Here is a 24,310-nt window from a genome sequence, read left to right on the forward strand (position 1 = left end):
AAACAAGGAATTAAAAGAAAAGATACCTAATTGAGGAGGGAAAGCAACAACGTTAGCAACCACTTCTTCAATTCTTTGTGTACTTCTCTTTCGAACATAAACAATTGGATCCTCTACTTGGTTCTCCTAAAAGCTGTGGACTCTAGAGCTACTTTGTCAAAGTTGAAACTGATTAAAAACTTGGTGTTTCTATTGCTAGTTTTGCTTCTTCACTTTCAATTAACCAGACTATGCAAGTCCTTTATATAAATGGAGAAATGTTACTTCTTCCTTAACTTCTATTTTCCACTTTAACAGTGGGAACTCATCTAAATTGACTTATGAACAAATTGGTTACAATTAAATCGCAAACCGACAACAATTCATAAATAAGGTGTTACTAACCAATGTAAAAAGGAGAAATCTAAAGTTTGCTTGTTATAAATTTGCATAGACTAGTATAAACCAATTGAACACAGGTGGATTTAGGTACAGAAAAAGAAAGAAATATCATATTATACATTTGTCGTTTCTCCAACAATATCAACAAAGCTTAGACATATTGATAATGTAATAGACTTTCACACTATCACCTTAGTTTATCAATTGTAAAAGATCATTTACCATCTTAGGAGTATTGAGTTAGATGTGTTTTCAATTTTATGTAAGTGGAAATAATTTTTACAGCATCCATTCATAGATACTAAACTCTAGCTTAATCATTAACTAAATTTGTACTTAAGAATTAAATGAAGGTGAGAAAAAGCTACTAAATATTTACACCAAGCCACATTAGTTCTATCATGCTCAAGTGATTAAATTAATGTGAGATCACATATTGATTAATCATGGTTAAGTGATAAAACAGTATACAAAATATCATCATGCTCTTAACAAGTTATTATCTCCATTTTGGTAGACGTTACAACAACAAATTTGACTTGCTCAAACAAATCAAATTACAAAAGGGATGCTAAATAAGACCATGCACAATCAAACATATCATTGTCAACTGTCAACTGTCAAGACAACTCAAAGAATCCATCAATGGTAAAATTATACTTCCTTCTATCATTAAATACCAAACACTGTATGTCTCCCTCCTGTAAGAAGAATAGGGACTCGGATAAGAGGTCATTAGGTTGAGGGGAACGAATAAAACCACAAAAATGGTCAGTATGGTTGATAGAACATAGAGTTTTTCTCCCAAATGAAACAAATAGTTGAGAAGACTCTTTTTTCTTCTTAAAAGTACACTAATAGTACATGATTTTTTTTACTAGTTTAATAAATTAAAATCACTAGGTATGTTGTTGTTTGATAATTAAAATGCTCAGTTTACCCCACAAAGCAGATGTTGTGACCAATAAACCATTATGCCACAAACAGAAAACTAAAGTGGTAGTGAACTTTAGCCATCAGCATTCTCTGTTAGTTGCCAATGGTTCAAAATGATAACCCAATCCAGAAAAGGGAAATGGAAGAGGAATCCTAAATAAGCAACAAATTGGCTCTCTCTCACCTTGGTTGTTTCCATAGAGTCTAGAGAGAGATTATGGGAATACTCTACCACATTACAGGAGAACTCATCTAATTTCAGATATCAGACTCTTGATTTTGTTTATTAAAGATATGGCAATTGGATTTAACTCAACCCCAAAAGCTAGTTCATGAGGGGAGGAGTCCATATCACTTATCAGTAGACCACCAGTTTTTTCCTCAACCAATGTGGTACTCTAACAAAACTAAAACTTACTCAAGACATATTTAGAAACTATACAAAAAGTAATATGAATACACTTTCTTATAATTAAAATATTTTAAAACATGTTTGAAATGCCACATTCAAAGAAAAAATTGTTTGACTTCTCAAATTGTAATGTTGTAATACTTGCTCAATAGTATATACAAGCACAAGACACCTTCTTTCTTTCACGCATCATAGTAGGCAGTAAATCACGGAATTTATGCCTATTCACTTCTCAGATGGGCTATACCAAGCATGAGGTGTGAAGGATGGAATATAGAGCAAATGCAGAGTCGTACAACTCAAGGCTGGGCAAGTTCCTAAGGATCCACCCACCCACCGATCATTGACATACATATTAGGCAAGAGTTAGAAATCAATAGACCTCACCATAATATCTTGAGTTGACTGTGGCTGTGTCAGAGATATTTTCTCGGTCAGCTCTTGTTGCTTGAATTAATTAGGTCCTCATTCACCAGCAATATCTGTGGGTTCATCTATATCCATATTTTCTGTTGAAACATTGTCCATATTGTCTTTTTGATCATCTACATATGCTTGGGAGCTAACTACATCCCCCATCAAATTTTTATGCTTCAGATTGCCTGCCAAAATAAAGAAATGGGTTAAGGCAATCAGTACATGTGAGTACGAAATTCAGATATGTTTGGCCTACAAAAATTTAAGCCTGAAGCATCAAGATTTTCTGAAACTAGGCAAAGCTTAAGTTATCAATGCAACAAACTGTTAACAAACTTTCACGTGTGTGGGGACACCAGAAAGAATCACCAGAAGCATGAAATTTGATCATTATGCTGTTCTAAATCTGGAAAAGGACCATCACCCCCTCAGCTTTAAAAAGAATTCTCATAGCATCATAATTTGTTTGACATAGTTCCTATAAATGTAACAGATGTGGCGCATGCTTTCCCAGAATGGATCAAATTGATATCAGATCAATCAAATCCATGCATGTATTGAACATGGAAAAATTTTGGCTTTTAAATCACAGCAAACTTGATTAGCACAACGAATAATATTTTTTTTATAAAGGTAAAGTTGTATTCTTCAGCATTAAGGGTATGCTGGCTACCTCCAAAAAGTTACAAGCTATATCCATAATTGCATAGATCCTAGGAAGTCTACCAACTATTCTAATTCTTCTATACCATCTTCTTTACACCAAAAAAACATGTTAATGCAATTTTCTTTAACTTTCTAAATAGTGTTAGTAATATTCTCATGACACCTGAGCTTTCTTTCTCTCCAAATAGCCCAAACACAAATAGGTACTATAGACCACCATCTTTTTTGGGTCTTGCTCCCTCCCCCTTCCTCATCCAACAGCTCAAAAGATCAACAGTATGTTCTGGCATCACCCAGGGCTCTTAAGAAATGATGAGAATCATGTGCCACACCTAAACAGTAATCCTACAGTGTAGGAATAAGTGGTTGTTAGTTTTTTTCCTTCTCATGACAAAAAAAACATCTGGAGACAATCTGGAAGCCTCTTTTCTTGAGTTTTTCCTGAGTGAGACATGCCCTTCTGGAGACCAACCAGGTGAAGCATTTCGCCTTGGTTAGGGTGTTGCCCTTCCATATTTGATTCCATGGACCAAGAATTCCCCCTGGGTGAGTCATGATCTCTCTCTTATACAGTCTACTCACGGAATCAGAGTCGTGTTTCCATCTTATATCACTGCTTCTGTAGTAAGGCCTGTGAATTCACCCAATCTGAGTAGCAATTCAGCAATTCTATCCACTTCCCAATCATTTAGATTTCTCCTGAAGGTGAGGTTCCATCCCTGAAGGGACCAGATCTCAGCAATTTTAGCATCAAGATTGGTACAAAATGTAAAGAGATATGGGAAGACCGAGTTTAAACACTTGTCCAATCCACTTGTCCTTCCAAAAAAAATATTTTGTTACCCTTTCCCACTTTGAACACCAAATTCTCCTTCAGACTAGACATAAATTTCTAATTGATCTCCATACTGATACCCCATACGTGCTATCTACTACATTAGACACCCACTCCTCATTCTGCCCATACTTGTGGAGAATTACTCTTCTCCATAATGCCTGATCTTCAACCACAAATCTCCAAAGCCATTTAGAAAGTAAACTTTTGTTTTGGACCCTCAAATTTTTTATACCAAGACCTCCTGTCTTGTTGCTTAGTAAGGTTGTCTGCCATTTAACTAAGTGTATTTTATTGCCCCTTCTTTATTCCTCGACCATAGAAAATCACGTCTCAATTTATCTAACCTCTCTTCTACCTTTGCTGGTAAAGGGAAAAGTGACATAACATATGTAGGCAACGCTTCTAGAACCGAATTGATCAGAGTGACTCTTCCTCCCAGAGATTGATAAGTTGTCTTCCAATTAGCCAACCTCTTCTCTGTCTTCTCAATGATTCCATCCTAAATCTCAAGCTCCTTGTGATTTTTCCCCAAGGGCATTCCCAGGTAAGTAGTTGGTAAATGCTCTATCTTGCATTGCAAGATGCTTGCCAACATCTGTATATTTGCCACTTCCTTGATTTGGAAGATGCTGTTTTTCCTCCCGTTCACAGCCAGCACGGAAATAGCCTTAAAAATCACCAAAACAACTCTAATGTAACTAACTTGTTCTGCCTTTGCATCGCAAAATATTACTATGTCATCTGCATATAAAAGGTGACATATTTGCAAATCAAACCCGAACTGGTTACCTATGTTGAAACCCTTTATCTAGTTGTTCTGATTGGCCACTCTAATCATATTGTTAATACCCTCCATAGCTAAGATAAAGGAGAAAGGGGAGAGAGGATCTCCCTGTCATAGTCCTCTCTCCGAAGGAAAAAAACCAGCAGGTTCTCCATTAACAAGTATAGAGAACCTGACAGTTTTGATGCAAAAACCTATCAATTTAAGCCATTTGTCTCCAAACCCGAACTGCTTCAAAATATTAAGTAGAAACTCCCAATTGACATGATCATATGCCTTTTCTATATCAAGCTTGCACATTATTCCTGGGATCTCTACTTTAATCCTTGAGTCCACACACTCGGTGGTTTATTAACGCAGCATCCATAATTTGCCTACTTTGAATGAACGCCATTTGGTGATTGTTCACTAATTTACTTATCACTTTCTTTAATCTCTCAGCCAATAGCTTACCAAAAACGTACACACCACTAATGAGACTTATGGGTTTGAAATCCATAAGTTTCATAGCTTCTGTCTTCTTTGGGATGAGAGCCACATAGGTGGCGTTAAGGCTCTTCTCTGTTTCATGTCTTTCGTGAAATTGTCTCACTACATTCATGAAGTCTGTCTTCAATCTCTCCCAAAAGTTTTGGAAAAAACTCATCGAAAAGCCATCTGGTCCGAGGGGGCTTATCACTAGCATATGATTTTATGCAATTAAAAACGTCATCTTCCTCAAATTGCCTCTGCAACCATTCATTTTCCTCTTGTGTAATGCTTTCTGCTCCCTGTAGATTAAAATTTGGCCTCCACTATTTCTCTAAAAAGATTTTGGTAGTAACTGATTATGGATCTTGTAACCCCTTCCACCATCAACTTGTCAATAGTGTTAAATCTTTTATGGGATGTAGCCATCATGTGAAAATACTTGATATTTTGTCTCCGTGTTTGAGCAAATGTACTTTAGACCTCTGCCTCCAAGCTATTTCCTCATTTTTTGCAACATCTTCAAACTCCATTGAGAGATATGCTTTTCGAAGTAATTCATCATCTGATAGTAGTCTCAACTCATGAGTCTTTTCTAAAATTGACGGCTAATTTAGAATTTCCTCTTTTCTCTGATTCCAATTGTTCCTATTCTCCAGCTTCCATTCTTTTAGCTTCCCCTTTAGCATCCTCAACTTGAGGCTACGACATAAGGGCTCGTACCAATGATATTGAAAGATTCCCACCATTCTTTAACCTTGTCTGAGAAACCCTCTACCCTTAACCACAATTGTTCAAACTTAAAGTAAAACTTCTTCAAATTTAAATCTCCGCATTCAAGCATAATTGGATTCTGGTCAGAGCCTATTCTGGGAAGCATGTTCTGTTTAATCCGTGTAAAGGTCTCATCCCACTGGGAAGAGAATAAAAACCTATCAATTATGGAGGCAGACATGTGGTTGTCCCCCCCTTCTCCATGTGAAAGACCCCCCAAATAAAAGAGGATCGATGAACTCCATCTCATTGTCCGTTTAGAAAATTCATTCATTAGTGTAGTAATTTTGTGCCCTTCTGATCTTTTGTTTGGATATTTTGTGGCATTAAAATCTCCACAAGCTACCCAAGGCCCATTACACAATTCTTTGATGTTGATGAATTCTTGCCAAAGTCCTCTTCTAATTATTTGGATCAGAGGAAGCATACACAGCTGAAAGAAACCATGTGAATGTCTGATTAATGCCTTCAAACTTGCAGGTTACCATTTGGTTTGCTACTATCACCAGCACTCCTTTTCACACCCTCTGATTCCACATTACTACGATACTGTAACATCTCACTAATTGAAAGAACTAGAAAGAGTTAGAATTGGAAATAGTCATTTTAGAAAAGAATGAAAAATCTAGAAATTTGTTAAGCTATGTTAAGTTTGGGATTTTGGTCAACATCAAACGACCATAACTCCTAGCTCAGGACGAGTTAGGTGTGCTTCCAGATGTCGTAGGAAAAATCTTGGAATTATCTTTCCAACGCCACCGAGTTTGCGCGATTCCGAGTTCCTATGAGTGAGATATTCCCATTGGAAGTTAGGTTGTTCAAATAAGGAAAGTTAAGAGTCAAGTCAAGAGAAGTTAAGAGTCAAGTCAAGAGGTTAAGAGTTTAGTCAAGAGAAGTTCATAAACTTTTCCAAAAGTTTTTCACAAACGTTTTAATTTTGTTTTAAGACTTAAGCTTTAAGTTGAGTAAAGAGTAAGAGTAAAGTTCAATTCTTCAAAGATTATACGGGAACTAAGTATTCCCAAAGAGTTAAAAATGTTTTCACAGAAAGGAAACACTGATTTCCAAAAAGAGCTTTTGAGCTAAATTTTTGAGTAATTATCTCAAACCAAAGAAAGTTTTGTTTTTAAAACATATGAGCTGAGTATATTTTGGGAGTAGTATTGAGCATCGATATGGGGACGTGAGTTCATAATAACTCAAGTCTCCATAAACCATGTAGCCATCACGGATAGAAAAGGATCATACTTTTTAGATGATTCCTTAGTGCTCTTTAGCATAGACTAGTGGATCCACTTAGTTACGGCGTTCTATATGACGGCAAAGTATAGGATAGTTCTGGCAGCATGGGCAAGACGTTGTATCTACAACTTAGGCTCATAATGGTGGTTGTCGGTTAGAGAATCTCCCACAGTATTATATTAATTTATTATATGAGTAAGTTGAGTTGTTATCGTCATTTCTTTAATGTTATAGAATATAATAGTGTAAATATTATATCTTCCATATATAGCTAATTTAATTATAGGAGCAGATTCTTAGTTGATTTACTTTGATTAGTTTCCTTTCATAGAAGCATAGTATTTGTATAAGTATCTTGTCTTGATGAATAGAAAGGAACAAGTCATTCTCCATATAATATAAGTTACATTTAACAAACTGAGTTGCTTTTTATTATTTTAAAAGCTTTCCATATATTGCATGTGTTGTTGCTTTTACTGAGTTAAGTTATTCATGAGTTGAGTAAAGCCAAGGTTTTCAAGCTTATGTTATGTTTAGTATTCCCCTCGCATACTCGTACATTCAATGTACTGATGTCATTTGGCCTGCATCTTTTAATGATGCAGACACAGGTAACTTATCCAGCGCCTCGTTCATCCAGTTGAGCACTCAGAGTCAGTTGGTGAGCCTCATTGCTATCCAGAGGATTCCTCTTTATCATTTGTTTTAGTATTTAGTTTATTAGGATGTCATGGGTCTTGTCCCGACATCCCTCTTTGTTTTAGAGGCTTCATAGACAGTCAGACAGTTAGTTATGAGTCCTTTAACTTTGTATTTCAAATGTTTTGCTATGAGACTTGAATAGCCTTATTGGCTAGTTTGAAGATTTCCTTTAAAGACATTTTAAGGATTTCATAAGTTCCTTATTGAGGTATTTCTGATGTTTAAGTCTTCCGCTGAGTAAGTAAGTCAGGCCAAGGGTTCGCTTGGGGCTAGCAATGGTTCTCGAATGCAAGTCTCACCCAGGGTGTAGGCTTGGGGCGTGACAGATACCACTGCTTCTGCCTATAGCATCCAAATGAAATTCCCTTATCCATTTATTTTGCCATAATTGTTTGAATACATTCACCTCTAGTCCTCCCAATTTTGTCTCAACCAGAACGTAAATATCAGCCCCCCCAATGTTGAAATAATCTCCTGACTATCCCCTTTTATCTTCTCCATTTACCCCCATTACATTCCAAGAAAGGATTTTGACTGTCATTGGAGATTTGTGTTTGTTATTCTCCCCCTGTTTCTTGACTCCACTTCTTTAAACTTATCATGGAATTCCAAATTTCTCATCTCCTTTGGGGTTGTGTTCTTTGCTTTGATTGGTGTTGTATCCACCTTCTTCTGCCTCAATTCCCCCCTCTTTTGATCAATTCTTAGAAATTGATCAAAAGCCACCTTATCACATCCTTCAAAAGCAACCCCAAAGAGTTGGCTGAGTTTAAGTACATTGGATTGTACCCAAAGTGAAGCTTTGTCTTCAATTTCTTGTTCTGAGAGACTATCATTAATTTGAAGAGGAAGAGTATCTTCAAATAATGTAATTTGCACAGAAGAGCAACTACCTTGGTGAAGTTCTCTCTTATCAGTTTCTACTAAATTAATTCATGCCTCCTTGGTATCATAGATAACCATAGGCATGTTGTTATCTTCATCCCCCAATACTTCCGACCCATCGAAAATTGTCACATCATCCTTAGCAAAAGATGCTTCAGTTCTCACTCCAATCACCATCTCCATCTTTGATATACTCGAGCTCAAAAAGAAAATATTCTGTCGGAAAGAGGTTGTCAACAAAAGGTTCCTTTTCCAACAGAATGGGGTCTTTCATAGGCAATTGGGCTTCCTATGACCCATTACCTTTTATTCTGAATTGGTCCAACACTTCTAATACAGTTCCTGGGCCCAAACTTTGAATTATTTTCCTCACATGTCCTTCAGGCAGACCCATGCGTTCCTCTTCCCCATTTTTATTACAACCTAACAGTGAATCATTACCCAATATGTTGGGCTCCACCTCCTTTGGGATAAAAGTCTGCAAAGAGTGTTGCTGTGAGAGCTCCCTTCCAAATACATGTTGTGTTGTACCTTTTGTTTGATCAATCTGCATTAGATCTGACTTCAGTCTAAATCTCGCCGAAGCTTCACACAAAATTGAATTCTCTATCACACTTCTACATATGCCGGAATTCCTTTAGAGGACCCATGACTCGAATACGTCCCCATCTCAAGTGATTCTTAAGTTGGGTTTCTTCTTCCGCTTCAATCCATCCACCGCACTGGTCATCCATCTCCTTCATCACTTTATCAGTCCATAAATGTAACGGTAGTCCCAGAATTCGAACCCAAAACCAATCAAATTGTTTTTGGGATGGAATAGCTCCCATCGTCAGAGACCACCACTCCAGTTCCAGTAGATGGTTGCTCCTACTCCATCTCCCTGCTAAAACATTTTCAGCATCCCTTCTCGACTGAAATTCAAAAAGGAATTGGATCCCATTCAAATCAAATACTTGTATGTTGTGGATGCCTCTCCATGTGTTCTGCGCCCATTTCCTAACATCTTTACGAGAAGGTATCTCATCGCAATCTGGGAAGCCGCCACCCAGACTTCTCCTCAGAGGATCCTTATCTCCATTGTGCTACTCTCTGGAACTGATTGAAGTTCATTAGGGGGCCATCTGTTTTTTTGAAAAGCTTCCTTATAACTTCTTTTTTCTATTTGCCCATTACTGATTATCTCCCCTGCATTTAAAGTTTCTCTCTGTAAAATTTCAGCCTTATTAATAAAGACTCAATTTTCTTAGAGAGATCAAACCAGACAGCATTGAATGAGATTTCAGAGAGAATAATAATAGATCTCAGCTCTCCTTTAACCATAATAACAGACAGAAATCTACCATATTGATTGTACTTCAAAGAGCAATAAATAAGGGTAGTTAAATCACTGCATCTCCAAGTTTTGAAAGATTTTCCTTTGATTTCTGAAGCTTCATTAAATCTTCTGCAGAGCCACTGTAGAGCTACTCTACTCAGCTTCATTCTTCTCATATATAACCTAGCACTCTCCAACCATTCAAACCTAGAATCTGAGGCTAGTTTGGTATCAGTTAAGTCATAAGACTTGCCCCCTAATCTGAAAAAGATTCTGCTCTCCATCTTTCTCCTAAATAATTGATGAAAAGAAAGGTAAGTGCTTTAACCGAAGACGCAATGAGAGGTGAAAGCCCTTGTGGCCTGAAACGATCCAAGAAAAAACTGAATATTTGAATAATGTCGATTCACGCGCCGGCGTGTGCCTCGAGTGACTTTGATTTCTAAGAGGTAGTGGTGGCGCGTGCGAGCGCGTGGGGGGCTTTCTGGGGGTGGGTCTTTTTGGGGTTGGGTCGCGAGAGTCTGGTAGAGGCTTTGGTGGAAGGAGATTGTCAGAAAAAGAAGAGGAAGGGTTATGGGTTGGAAGTCGATTTAAAAATTACATCAGGATTCATGTCTAGGAGGATTTCGAAAAGGCTTGTGTCTCAAAGGCAAGTATCATTTACATTAAACGGTTGAATGTTGACAAAAAACAGCACAACGAATAATATTATAAACCACCATTTGATCAACTATCTGATTAAAGTAATATTAGGTAAATGCAATGTCAAAATACCCATCCAAAAAGTGCATCCACTTGACGTTGAGTGAAGAAGTTCCTTAACACGAAATAAGAACCGCTCCATAGATCTCTTGGTGATGGGGATTTTGCTGGTTATTGCTGTTTGTTTCATGCCCTGCAAGAAAGAAAAGAAAATACAAATGAAAGTGCAGAAAGATGTCTAGGACACAACGAATGGGCATAACCTGACCAAAACATATGGGATTTCGGTACAAACCTTTGCGTCTGAACAAAGCGTCTGGATAGTTCTCGTTGCTGTCTGAAGCTCTCTAACCTGGTAATAAATATAGAGAGGCTCCTTAATCTAAAGTCAGTTTTTCGCATCTACTATAGTTCAAGCCAGTAATTCACTCATCTTACCATCTGAATTATTTGCTCACGGTGCAATTCAAATTGCCCCTGTAAGAAGCCAAAACCTGAAGACATTTGTTAATTCCAATACATCATATTTGTAACAATCACAATGATGAGGCCAAAGACTACACCCTCCCTTAACTGAAAAATAAGTCCTTGTACCCTGACCCGTGATAGAGGTAAGTACCTTTGAGGAAAGAGTCAACAAACTTCCCACCAAACTTGACAGCAATTGCACGGACGTTGACCTATTAGTCAACACCAATTATGTCAGTAGCATAAAGCTAAGAGGCAATCAAATAAGAAATTTAAGCAAGATAACCAACCACCTTATCATGGGTCTTGCACAAATTGACTAAAGATACAACCACATTAACAGATTGTTGTAGTTTCTTCAGAAGGCATTTGACATCTTCCACTTCACCACCACCCCTGGCTTTCTCCAGAAGTGAAATTTCCTTTACCTAAGCAAGTAAAGAAAAACATAACAATTATTTTCATCATGGAATTTCCATCTGTTGATGTGTAGCTTCTAAATAATATGCAATATTTTTGGTACCAACCAAGCGGTTAATCATGGCAAGGTTTTCTTCATGCTGCAGCACCAAGTCATCATCAGTCAACGTCTTCTTAAGAACGCATAAAATCTCTGGGAAAGATAATGCACACAGAATTAAGCGCATAGTGGAAATCTTACCAATACCCGGTACCAAATGTAAAATGTTGCAGGACAGAGAGTAGGAAAACAACAGCCATCCTCCAATGCAGATCTGTGTGATGAAACCTGGCATATAAACAGAATAGGATTAAGTTAGGGTTTTCCTAGGAGTGTATCACGGTGACAGAAGCATATTATATGCTAACATTATCTAGAGACTGAAATCCCATGACTAATAAATTATAGAACATTTTTAAGACATTGCATTTCAATTCTTAAAATATTAAGAATATGTAAACATTCACATAAATCTTGCCACTTAATATGAAAATATTGCTGCTCTCATAATTTTTCCAATATGTTTGAACCAGTCAAAATGTAAATGCACTTGGCTAGGTGCAATCAAACAAGTATTGCATAGTCATGTAGTAAGCTTATTTAAAGTGCTAAAGGAGGTTATAAAGAATCCTTAAGGTCTCCATTTACACCTTTGAACTAGAAGCATGTTGCATAACACATAGAAGCTCAGCAGAAGGTTTTTGATGCAATGTGTTAAAAACATAGCAAAGTTTTAGCAGAATTGTAACAGATAAGCTCACAGCAGAAAGTTTTGATGCAATATGTTACATATCTAGGAAAGTTTTCACTTCGCTTCAAGCACAACAAATGATCTGTCAAAGAAACAATTATGTAAAACCACCTAATATATGCACCTGGGGCAAAACAGAGCAGGCAAGCTCACTTAGGGAATCGGAAGTGGACTGGCAGTTTTCCAAGTAAATTCGTAAAAGCTTTTGAATTACCTCTGCCTGCAATTAAAATAATCAATCAAACTAGCAAACCTAAAATGAAGAAAACATATTGAACGGTCAGCAGTCATCCAAGAAACACGATGGTGATGTTTGCTGTAGCCACTAGATTAACATACTTTGACTTTCTGACCATCTTCAATGTCATTAACACCATCACACTTTTGCATCAAGAGTTTGTAAGCAGAAGTCCCCAGCTTCTTGGACAGAAAAGAAAGTAGCTCTTTTGAAAAACCTGTACGAATATCTTTTCCAATATCGTTGAGATCGTTATCTAGGATAGTCCGGAAAGACACAAGTACTGATTCCAAGCTTAACAATACTTTGGAAGCCAAAGCAAATGAGACAGCACATGCTGCAAGGAAAAAAGTCAAGAGCTAGGGGCTAACATATTCTTCAATGGTAAATGAGAGAAATATGTGATCAAGAAGAAAAAATTCATAAGCAGCATACCTGCATCAAAGATATTCCCAACAAATAAATATGCACCAGCATATAAATAACCTATATCTCCTGGTGATGGAATCAATTGCATGCCTTCGAAAAAGCAGTCTAAAATGCTGATTGGCTGTAATGCCTCCAGAAGATCAGAAAGTACTGACCGGTCTCTCTGAACATTAGGTATGTTTAACATCTGCAATTGAGGTAAAAGGAAAAGAAAACAATGAGAAACAAATTTGATAAGAAATTCTAGGAAGGAAAAAAGAAAGTACTTCCCCACCCCTCCATTTCCTTAGGTTCTGCTTTTTAGACCAAAATGTTTTACCTTGCCAAAGCATTGAAGTGTCTCTTTTATGACAGATCTAGAACCTGATGGTCTAAAGCTAGTAATGTTGGGTATATCAGGATTTCCAGCAAAGGCAGAATGAGTTCTCCAATGATCTGGGCATGTGTCTGTATCTGCATAAAATCCCTGTAAGATATTCTAAAATTTGGCAATATTTCTTCCAAGGCATCTGACAAAGTCAGCTGTAATACCTTTTCTAACACCAGATACTGCAGAATCCAAATGTCTTCTAAGGGAAGGAAATAGTGGCTTAATTTTGCTTATGAACTCTATTACTTTCATCTCACCAAAAGCAGGAGGAACACTCATGCGTCTAACCAATATATGCCTTCGTGGACTGCAGTAGTCCAGCTTTTTGTTTAGATCCCTCAGAAAATATAGACAAAGGGGCAACTGGTACCACCAGGGAGTTAGATATTCTCAAAGATTGAAGTCTAAAGACAAGTACATATAAATTTACGCACCAATTTCCAAATATTATAAATGTAAACAATTAAAGAGGAAAAAAGAACTGAACACGGGTGTGAGAGATTCATCTATACACTAGTGAAGAGGGCATGACTAAAGGAGCTCACTGAATACCTCAGAAGCTGGATCTGCACAGCAGGAATCCTGAGTCTGCATTGAAAAACCATACTGAAACAAGTTAGAAACGCTGTACGGGCCCAGCAATGATTTCTGGCAGCTATTATGTGAATTTACACATTGCAACGATATCAAGTGTCAACTTAAAATCAGAACTCTCTCTCAGTTCAGAAAAATCTCTACTTTTTGTACTACTCTTAATTGAAGGAAATAGAATTGCATAAATTGCCAGAATAGAACGAGATGTACCTCAAAACTAATGACCGAAGAAAGATATGTCACTTTTCCTTTACAAAAATTATAACAAGGGAAGGTAAAAACAATACCAGAGGAAGATGCAAGTTAGCAATGAAACATATCAACTGATCACAAGAGTAAGGGCTGAGTTAGTAGGCAATCAATCAACTCATCATCAGAACAAAAGCCTATATGGATTTGGTTTGAAAACTGATTCTGATTGTTTAGATGTGTTCATTCAACAATAAGTACAATATTAACTACTTACATCAGAGTAATATTGTGGCTATTAGTCCATAAGGTGGCATTCCCGCGTGACTACCAAATATTAAGCAATTAATGAATGTGATAAACATTGATGAAATCAGGTAAATAATTCAAATCACACAATCCCCAAGTCTTTAATCAAATAACTATTCTTTTCTTTTGGAAAGGTATCTTAGAGTTTAATACTCTATCATGCTACTAAAAGCATTTTGTGCTCAAGAGAAAATTGTGAAATGGAAAATATCACGAAAATGCCTAAGAGGTGTATTCATGGTAATGAACACTCAATTGTCTTCTTAACTATCTAGATGTTTGACTAAACCTTGGTTGAAGAAGCAAGATACAGTTCAATAATCAAACAAAGGATAAGTATCAAGATGACACCCCCAGAAAAGTAACACCTCAGTAGCTATTTGAAGATTTTGTGTTTCTTAAATTTTAAATTATGCAGATTTAGATTTTGTGTTTTCTGTTGGCTATTTGAAGCCCTCGTATGATTAATAAATTTATTGAGAGACATTTTCAACCTTTTTTTGCTACCCCATCTTTTAAAAAAACTAACAGAAGATCTGAGATGCAAGAAATACCCAGCCCACAATATCCAGATAGAATGGCCAGGAAGAAATGGAAAATCAAATGAAGGTTGTGCACTGGAGAAAAAAGGATTTGAAAGAGTGACACTAGCGAATAGACCCATATACTTCAGGCACTGACTTGCTCAAATAATAACCCATTGAGACAGTGAAAAGAAAGAACTCATTAAAACACTAACACTACCTTCTGAAAAGCTAAGATAGCAAAGCAATCCAGCAAAAGAGGCCTGAATTTGTGTCTTTGTGCTTCGACATGCTCCACAGCAGTAGAAACATCTACATTCGCTGACATATTAATATTACGTGGTTGATTCACTGATGGCTCAGGCGCACTACCTTTAGAACACGTTCCAGAAGGACCAGTGCTTGGTTCCTGGGTTGGAACTGCACCTGCTTTCCTCAAAACATCCATGATGGTTGGCTGCCTAAGTTTTCCATCAGTAAGTGATGCTTGGCTGTTCTTCTTCTCTTTCTTCTTCTTTTGTGATAGACCAACGTTACCATTACCATTCTCATTCTTCATCTCCTGATCTCTATTATGATCAAGTTGGTTCAGCGACAAGGACTCCGGATGAGGTTGGAGTTCAGGTAAGGAAAAAGAGCATTGTTTGAGGGAAATGTTTAGCAAGCTCTCCAGAAATCTGAATTGGTAAACTCTTGTTAGCTTTATGAAGTTCTGTTGTCACAGCATGATTCTTTATTGAGAAAAAAATTGCCTTGTGGGTCAAAGTTATCATGCAGTTGCTGATGCATATGCATATTGCAGAGTAAAGTTGCTAGAGAGAAGGAACACATATTAAGGAAGTCTACTATAGCAAGATAACACATTCATCCAGGTCTGACATTTGTAAAATCAAAGCATAGGATGAATACAGAATGAAAGTTAATCATTTGAAAATTTTATAATTATGTATTTATATATCCTTGTAACATGGAGGAATAAAGATTTTTATAGAACTGCTTCAAATCACTTTGCAACTAGTGAAGACCCATATAAGTTGAGCAAATATTACCATGTACAGAGTGGGTTATTATCTTATTCTGATATCTCACAGAAAATTCAAAAGAAGTAGTGGGTGCTCCTTATAAAATACTGGGACAATGCATTTCCTTTTACCGTTAATGTTATTAGGTATAGGATCTGGGAAACAGATAACCATCCTTCACAATTTGTTTGTGACAGATGCACGAAGATGAACAGAGTTGACAACTAGTTAGGAGATCAAAAAGGGTCCTCAAAACTTGCGGGGTCAAAAGTTATATCATGCATGGCATACAAGAAAAGGACACATGGACATACACAAGGTTCCTCAACCGCTTAAATAGTTTAAGAGTTATCTCCTCTCTTGTTGCTTGACTGACTGCATTGCACTCATCGACAGCTTGAGTACAGAAGGCATTGAGCTACATGATATACCCAAGAAGTCAGATAGCATGCTTAAACATATCAAGTTGTCAGAAATAAGTTACCAACATCACACTGGCGAGATTATCAGCACTACCTACCAGTTCCCGCAGCCAATTGGCAGCATAGTACAATGATAGAATCATGATTTGCTTTTGCTTTCCACTTAAAGAGCCCCAAAGTGGTTCACGGAAGAACTGACACAAATATAATAGACACAATTAGCACATGAAAGGCATGCAGCAGGCATAACATTATCATGGTATAAGTAAAACTCTCCCACCAGATGGGAATAAAGAGTTTGGCCCATCAAGTGCTTCATCGACTGCCAAGTGACTAAATATTGTTTTCCGAATAATTCTAGCTTAAGGATCACCACACTTCAAACTTGAACAAAATGGTAAAGCCAAATGTACCAACTAATTTCACAGTGAGTGTGATTGAAATTGTTTAAAAGAGTAACTGGGAAGGCACTGAATCCCACCTTAGAGGAAGGAAGGTGTATAGGACAGCCAAGAAGTGCATCAATTCCTGCAAGAGATCCTTGATTCGCCAACCCCTCAATCTAACAAAGAGTTGAGATCAAACATGGAACATTCAAGGATTTAGAGGATGAAATTCTTTTTAAAAAATTTTAATGTACTTACTGAAGATAGCAAAACAAAGTTTGCAGGAAGAATTTGTAGTGATGAAGCAGCCCTGCATAAGTTGTATAATATGTGACCATCTATGCAGAATAACAACACTGACAGGCAGAAAATTACCAGAACCTAAATATATATCAATAAGTCTAAGGTTACTTTGGTGATTTTGACTCAGAAATTCAATTTTAAGCAGCAAAGGAATACTAGGAGAAATTTTTATCATAGACGCTGCAAGATTGCAGTGTGGTGCAAATGTCAAATTTTCCCTCAAGCCCATACAACATCTTCAAGGTGCAATGAAACATCTCCTAGCTGCAATGTTTTGGCACAATTCATTCCATGAGTTAAAAGAGGGCAGTGGGACTAACTGATAGATGTATATAGCTTAATTAAAGCCGCTCCACAATTTCTGCAAAGGTCAGAGTTTCCTCTAACTTCAGAAAATGTCCTTGAAGTGCAGCAAAATATCTCCTAGAACCTTTTTATCATATTTCATAAAAAGTGAAGGATGAGCATAACAGTTTTCATAAGGGAGTCAGGATAATATCTGAGTAAAGCTGAGCCTAAGAGCAGGAAATAATTTTGCAACAAAGAATTCCTTTCAGATTGACAATTTTATTTCCTAAACCTGATAATCAGAAGTTCAAGCTCCCATGATAAGTTAGTGATTCTCTGGCTTCATAGTATCAAGCCAGTTAGAAAAAGTGAGGTAATAAAAGTAGGTGTGTTCCTCTCATTTAATTTTTGTTTGTTTCCATACTTGAAATTCAGCATATAAGGGTGTATAAACTTTTCAAGCAGTAAGGCAAAGAAGAATTACAAAATTACCGCAAAGAAGAGGATACAAGTGGCAAGATATTGAGACATATAGGAGATATGTCTCCGTCGAGGTTCATCCATAAGTCTCCTGCACTTACAAACAAAAGTCAAAAATTCAATTGATGATTATTTAATGGAAATTTGCTAGTGAAGTTTCTGGAATGCACATGTGGAGCTTACCTTCCAAACCACAATATAAGTCTTTGACCATAAGCTCCCCACCATCGAGGTCACACAAAAACTTTGATTCGAAGTCCCCAACATGTTTGCTTGTCCTGTGAGTAATGCACGTTTTATGTACTATGATATAAATCTTTGGGGATAATCATGTGCTTACCATTCCACTATGGCTGGATGAAGTGCTTTTTTCTTCAATGTTAAAGCCAGTTCATCATAAAACATAATTAATGGAAGTGGTAGCTGCTTGCAGGAGTTCATAGATGTTTCCAAGAGCTCCAAAGCTTCCTCATAATTTGACTTCTAAAAAATCTCAAAATCAATAAATACCAAATCTCATAAGTTGGAAGCATCATAACAAAGCAACTATGGCATGAAATTTTTTAAAATTGAAGCTCAAATATCTAAAATATCATGAGAAATAAAATAGGGAAACGCAAGATGAAAAACTAACTCAATGGAAGACATCCCGGAAATATTACAAGATAATTCTTCTTCTTTTTTTTGAGAAGGTAACATTTGTGCATATTGACAAGTTAGTACATATAATTCTTGAAACCTGTCTGGAGAAACACACAGCTTGATATCAAGTAGTTTGAGGGAAATATCAAATATAGCAAATGACTAAGTAATTTTTTGTTTTAAAATACGATCAGCACAGTTACTCTCATTAATCATCAAAAATTGTGAAGGCCAAAAAGGAATATTACCAAGCACTTTAATGATGATATATACATGTACTTATCATGTTCTAAAATAACAACCAGTGTTGAAATTAGATTACAAGATTTTTAGATGATAAAAATGTCTACCAGTAAAGGAATAGAAGATGTTTAGAAGGACAGGTCAACAATATAATGAAGATCAGATCTGACTGTATTATTTTCCTCTGGTTGGTGTAATATGAGTTTTGTCAATGATGTGGAAACTTTGTTACAATGTGTAGAAAGCTTACATAGATAGGTTAATGTTTTCCTCGTTTGGTTAATTGGTTTTTTTGGAGAATGTACTCAGGCATTTGTGCTATATCAATATTACTTACCATTTCAAAAAAAAAAATGTTTACCAGTAATCATACAGGGAAATTATTTACTGTGATACCAACATAAAAGAGATCTACCAATAAAAAGACTTTCGCTGTAAGCAATATTGAAACACATTCATAACCTAGAGCACTAATAAACAAATTTAAGATAGTCAGCAAAGCACAATAATCTCGCAATACAGTGTATCTGAGTAGAACCAAATGTAGCCAGTACCTTTTCATATCTTCCACTTTTTCCTATAAGTCCTAGCTACAACTAGACCTCCATTACTGAATTCACATAAACCGTATTGCTACTATTGGCACTAAAAGTTGTACTCAGTTACATTTTATAATGCCAGTTGACTAGATAAGTTTGAAATGTTAATTAACTTGTCCATTATATTAGTTTTATTGTAAGAAAATATTATAGTAATAGCTGGAAGTTAATTTGACATAGAGAACATAATATCGAAATTCAATTTTTTGAATAATTAAATGAAGTTTAACTCTAAAAAGCTGTTTAATAACAAATGGTATATGTAGCCTCACTATAGATGAGGAGTTTTGGTCATGCTTCGAATATAATGCTGAAGTATGTCTTCTGGTTTCTAGTAGTAGTCCTTCCTTTTGAGAAGACTACACAATATAAGTATTAAATGAATGATTAGCTAGTGTGTATACTGATATACAGGGCTACTAATAGAAATCAGAAAGACAAATTTCAGCATTAAAGGATTGGAACAGGGTCAAACAATACATGATTCAAAAATACTGCAACATCATGTTGTTTAATTTGAACAATTAGAATAAGATAAAGTTGCCTCAAGTATCAGCAGGCTACCTGAGATGATGGAAGATGCTTCGTAGTTTTTGCATCCCCAAGGTAGGATACTATCTTAAGAGTTCCAATTAAGCCCATCTTCTTATAAGTAAGATCAGGATGACTCAACTGCCAGAAGATTTAAATAGGATAAGTTGTCATTGTAACTCAAGAGAAGGATACTGTCACAAATCCTAGAGAATGTCATATTATCCATTTACAGATTTACCTGCTTTCTCACAATCACTAGTAGTTCATTTGAAATAGGAGATCCAAAGGGCCCTGTACTCACTTCAGCAGAAAATGCCAGAAGGCTGAAGACTTCATACACCTGAAACATAAAAAGTGCTTCTCAAAGACAAGCCAGGAAATGGCTCAAGTCATGATGCCAAGAGAGGCACAGTGATGGCTTCACCAACCTTATGCAGGTTTTCAATACTAAATGTCTCCAAGTAATCTAGGATGCCTGAAAAGAAGCATTAAGATAAGCATATAACTAAAATGTATGGCAAAATTTTCTAGTCAGCATTAATATTGCTCCAACAAGCACACCAGTTATATGAGAAGAAAGTGTAATCAACTCCTGTGAGTACTTCGAGGCTAGGAGGACCATCACATCCATAGCAGAACTCACTTCATGACTTATCCCAGAACCCACATGAGTAATTAATGCTCCAAGGACCTTCAAATAAGAAACAGCTAATTACACTTGGAGCATGCAATACAACCTTTTGCGTTTACTTCAAAAATCAGGAGAAATTATTTATTAAATGCTTCAAGAAGACAATCTTACTTCCTGCCTTGAATAACTATCCACAAGCTCTTTGAACAGATTTGTGTACATGCGAACGCCGAATTCCCGTACTTTATCTTCTTTGCAAGCCAGTAAGTACTCAGAAATGGAAAGGAGGGTAGGAAGATAATCCTAGTATAGAGCATAATAAGTCAACACAAAGAACTGCACAAATATAGCTTGCACAGGAAATAGGAATATAAGGTTTTGCACTGCGATGAATACCAAAGTGTAAGCCATACCCGAGTCAAATCCGTATTCCCAGAAACACATTGATCAAACATAGTTTCCACAATACAGCCCTCAAGAATTTTCTTCTTCAGTAACTTCTCAACAATCTTTTGTAAAGGCTCGTTGTTCATGTATATAAGCGTAAGCAACCATATGTCTATGACCTTATGATCCTGAACTTTCTCTAGGCTTTTCAGTTCATTCAATGTCTCTTGGCAAATTACCTACCAACAATTCACCATGTATAAAGAGCAGAACAGATGTAAATATTTATGCCTACTGACAAATGACTCAATGAAATTATCAAGTATAAAGAAATAGAAATTGTAAATCCCACTTTATTAAATCGAAGACTTGTTCGCAAGGCATCAAGTATTGAAGCTTCTGCATTGTTGACGACTGACTTTCCCTTCATCTTACTCTGTTGTGTGGTCCAAACATTTGATGCTCCAACAAGTTTCAGTTGATGTCGGATGTGTGAAATAATCCTACGAGTATTGGTTGGCGTAGCCAAAAGCAGTAAGAATCTCAATAGGTAGGGCATATGCTCCGCATCAATAGTTCGGATACAAGATAACGCCACTGTAATGACCTTTTACAAGTTTCACAAAAAGGGAATTGTTATTCAGGTGAAAGTCAATATTTAGTAGATTGACCACTGAATCTAATACATGTTCAACAAAACAACCTGTTCTTGCAACATATCATCCAAATGAAGGTTAGAGAAACAATCGAGCATGGGAACAATTATGGAAGAATCCTCTTGAAGCATCTCCTGAAGCGAATCTACAACAGTTTTGTTGTTTTTCTCCCCAATAATCTCGGGCAAGGACCCAATTATCTCCTTCTTCAAATGAACCGGGCAAATAGATAACACTTGAAACAGTTTTTCTGTAAATGCTTCTGAATCTACAAGGAAGTCAAGCCAGCGGAATTGGTTAAGGATCAACCTTGCTATGTCCTCTTCAAGACATAAAGAAGATGATCTCCCTCCAATATTTCCAGCAGGGTCCACATCAAAATACTCAGGAAGCTTTTCGAGCAGCAAGTTTTGAATGTCTGACTGGACTGCAGGAACCAGTAGCAGTACTCTTGCCAGGCTGTCACTTCGTACTGATCCAAGTCCATCTCGTTTTGAAGGTGATAAAATGCTGTTGTAACCGAATAGTTGCAACAGTTAGACATGCCGATGAGAAGCTTTCTCAAGCATTTATTTCTTATTTTGGAAAACGAATAATAAATTTATTGTTCCACAAGTATTATGCATCTCGTGTTTCCCAGAAGCCACAAAAAGCCTTTTTTTACAATTCAAGATCCATTTATTGGAAAGCATAAAAATGATACCTACAAGGGCTTCCCATGAATGAATCTAAAATCCCATCTGTTATAAGTGACCAAGTAAGAAACGATATTCTACATTTATCATTTCCATTATTTCCTATACTAAGATTCGCAGTCCCTTGCCAATAACCATGTATCACCCTTGTGACATCTGGTAGGCGGTTAAAAGCTAGAGTAGTAACATGTTTTTGGGTTGCGATAAAAGAGTTCACTTGTCATTTAGATTCCTGGTATTCTAAATAACAAAAGTGCATGAAAACAAGAGTTACATGTTAATATTTTTAGCAAAGTAATACTATGTTCCACAGGAAACGTACACAAAATAAAATAAAACAACGTAAAGCTCTTTCATAGCTCAAAACATTGTGTGTCTTCATTGCTTTTCAGCTCTCATATATTGGTGAAGTTGAAAAGTAACATGTTCACCACACAACCCCCTCTCTCACCACACAGTATAAGATAATGCTCCCTTTGACCAAACTTAAGTCCCAGTTTATTCCAAAATTAACTCTAATCTTTTCAAATTTGTTTACACACTTAAAGTTTATGTAATGATGTAATGTTCCCACTGACGCTCTAAGATGCTTTTCATTTACTTACTAACGCAATATACAAGTAAAATGGGAGGCAGGGAGGGAATAATGAACAGAGCAGTCCTTCATGCTTACCGCCGAAGGTTACTGGGAGAGTTGACGTAAGACGAGAGACCCAGGAGGAACTCAGACTTTAAAGAAGAATCGGATGAGAAGATACTGTTTAATTGGTTCCGAAGCTTATGTAGATCAGACGGTAGACAGGGTGGGCCCGAGGGGTTGATCAGTGTACAGCCGGCATCCGCTAGAACTGAAATCATTTTCTCAATCGAATTTACAGTTTGTGACTGTTTTAACTTTGGCGGTTCCGATTCCGAAGCTGTTTGCGGAACATTTTCCTCGTTTGCGACAGCGGATTTGGGAATTTTGTTGGGCGGAGCAAATGGAGTAACGAATCCAGTTTTCAATTTCGCCGGACGTTTACGAGGACCGATTTGCTTGTTCTGGGGAAGAACCATTTTTCTTCTGCTAGGGTTTCTGAGCTGAAGATTGTGTTTGAAGCTTCTGATAATGGAGGTAAAAAGGCGCCAAATTTTTGAGAAATTTTGAAATTAGTAAAGGAGGATAATTTATATGTTTAGCCCAAAATTGTTTTTAAAATTGCAAACTTTGCCTCCCATGGTTCATATTTTTCATTTAGACCCTTTGTCAAATTGGGATTCTATCCATCAAGCCCCCAAACTACTTAAAGAATCTTCACTGCCCCCTAAACATTTTTAAATTGAACATAACACCATGAGAGTGTGGGTGTGTCTTTGGGCTCTTCTACTTTTTGACCCATAACCTTTCTTTTTCTCTTATTTGTATCTTTCCTATCTTGTTATATCAACAATAATATACCTTTAGTATAATCTCACATGGCAAAATCGAAAAAGGTGATGTACGCATATTTTATTTCGATCATTATAAGGTAGAGAAGCTAAAGAACCATTGATTTAGTTATTTTACAAAAAGTTCAATAAATTAGAGCACATATCACTAAAACAAAAGAAATAGAATATTATACAAGTCCTCAAATTATATCTCGTGATGAAAATATAAGGATATGAAGTCTTGTAAAATAACATGTCAATTGACTCTAAATATACTATAGCACTTATAAAAAGTGTATCTTTCAGTATATTTAGTATATCACAACGATAACAAAAGTAAGTAACTTGTAAGGAAGTTTCTGCAAGTTTTCTTTTTATTATTACTCAACATTAAGGGTGTGTTCGGTAAAAAAAAAAAAAATCTAGAAAAATAAGTGGACTTATTTATATTCTTGTCTTCACTTTTTTAATCTTGATGCTCTTCTTCGTGTTTGATATATAAATTAAAAATTATTATATTTAAAATATTTATATATAATTTAAACAAATACTGTGGAATATAATGTTGGATATAAAGTGTGGAGTGTGGGTGAAGATAAAGTGTGTGTTGACCCCTTTCTACCACCTCTTCCCTCTCCAATCCTCAATTTGATGATTTATATTTATTATTAATTTAGGTATAAGTAACACGTTCCGTTGTAGTCTAGTTGGTTAGGATACTCGGCTCTCACCTGAGAGACCCGGGTTCTCAATAC

General features: G+C 36.5%; 1 protein-coding gene across 1 annotated transcript; it reads right to left on the reverse strand.

Moving 5' to 3' along the window:
• Nucleotides 1–1,805: 1,805 nt before the first annotated feature.
• LOC102589220 (Fanconi anemia group D2 protein homolog) lies at nt 1,806–23,264 on the reverse strand. The gene is made up of 31 exons (XM_006347792.2): nt 22,819–23,264; nt 21,498–21,960; nt 21,147–21,401; nt 20,821–21,033; nt 20,579–20,710; nt 20,338–20,467; nt 20,205–20,251; nt 20,015–20,116; nt 19,807–19,914; nt 18,099–18,241; nt 17,942–18,036; nt 17,771–17,849; nt 16,946–16,997; nt 16,783–16,863; nt 16,400–16,495; nt 16,194–16,297; nt 15,078–15,534; nt 13,794–13,829; nt 13,403–13,604; nt 13,191–13,324; nt 12,878–13,058; nt 12,544–12,779; nt 12,329–12,424; nt 11,655–11,741; nt 11,521–11,553; nt 11,287–11,421; nt 11,145–11,205; nt 10,964–11,019; nt 10,821–10,877; nt 10,598–10,718; nt 1,806–2,331 (listed from the first exon to the last, which is right to left on the reverse strand). Exons 1-31 carry the CDS (start codon nt 23,199–23,201, stop codon nt 2,195–2,197), a joined length of 4,512 nt encoding a protein of 1,503 aa, XP_006347854.1. The 5' UTR covers nt 23,202–23,264; the 3' UTR covers nt 1,806–2,194.
• Between the last annotated feature and the right edge of the window lie 1,046 nt (nt 23,265–24,310).

This window comes from Solanum tuberosum, unplaced genomic scaffold, assembly GCF_000226075.1.
Source record: "Solanum tuberosum cultivar DM 1-3 516 R44 unplaced genomic scaffold, SolTub_3.0 scf00092, whole genome shotgun sequence".
NCBI lineage: Eukaryota > Viridiplantae > Streptophyta > Magnoliopsida > Solanales > Solanaceae > Solanum > Solanum tuberosum.

Bases quoted from the DNA above. Each gene is read 5' to 3' on its own strand.
- LOC102589220 (XM_006347792.2), bottom strand. From the start codon at position 23,201: ATGGTTCTTCCCCAGAACAAGCAAATCGGTCCTCGTAAACGTCCGGCG. The intron at 21,961-22,818 runs GTAAGCATGAAG...CGGTTACAACAG, and splicing joins TCTCCCAGTAACCTTCGGCG to CATTTTATCACCTTCAAAAC. The intron at 20,468-20,578 runs GTAAGATTGTCT...TCTTATTTGAAG, and splicing joins ATAGTTATTCAAGGCAGGAA to GTCCTTGGAGCATTAATTAC.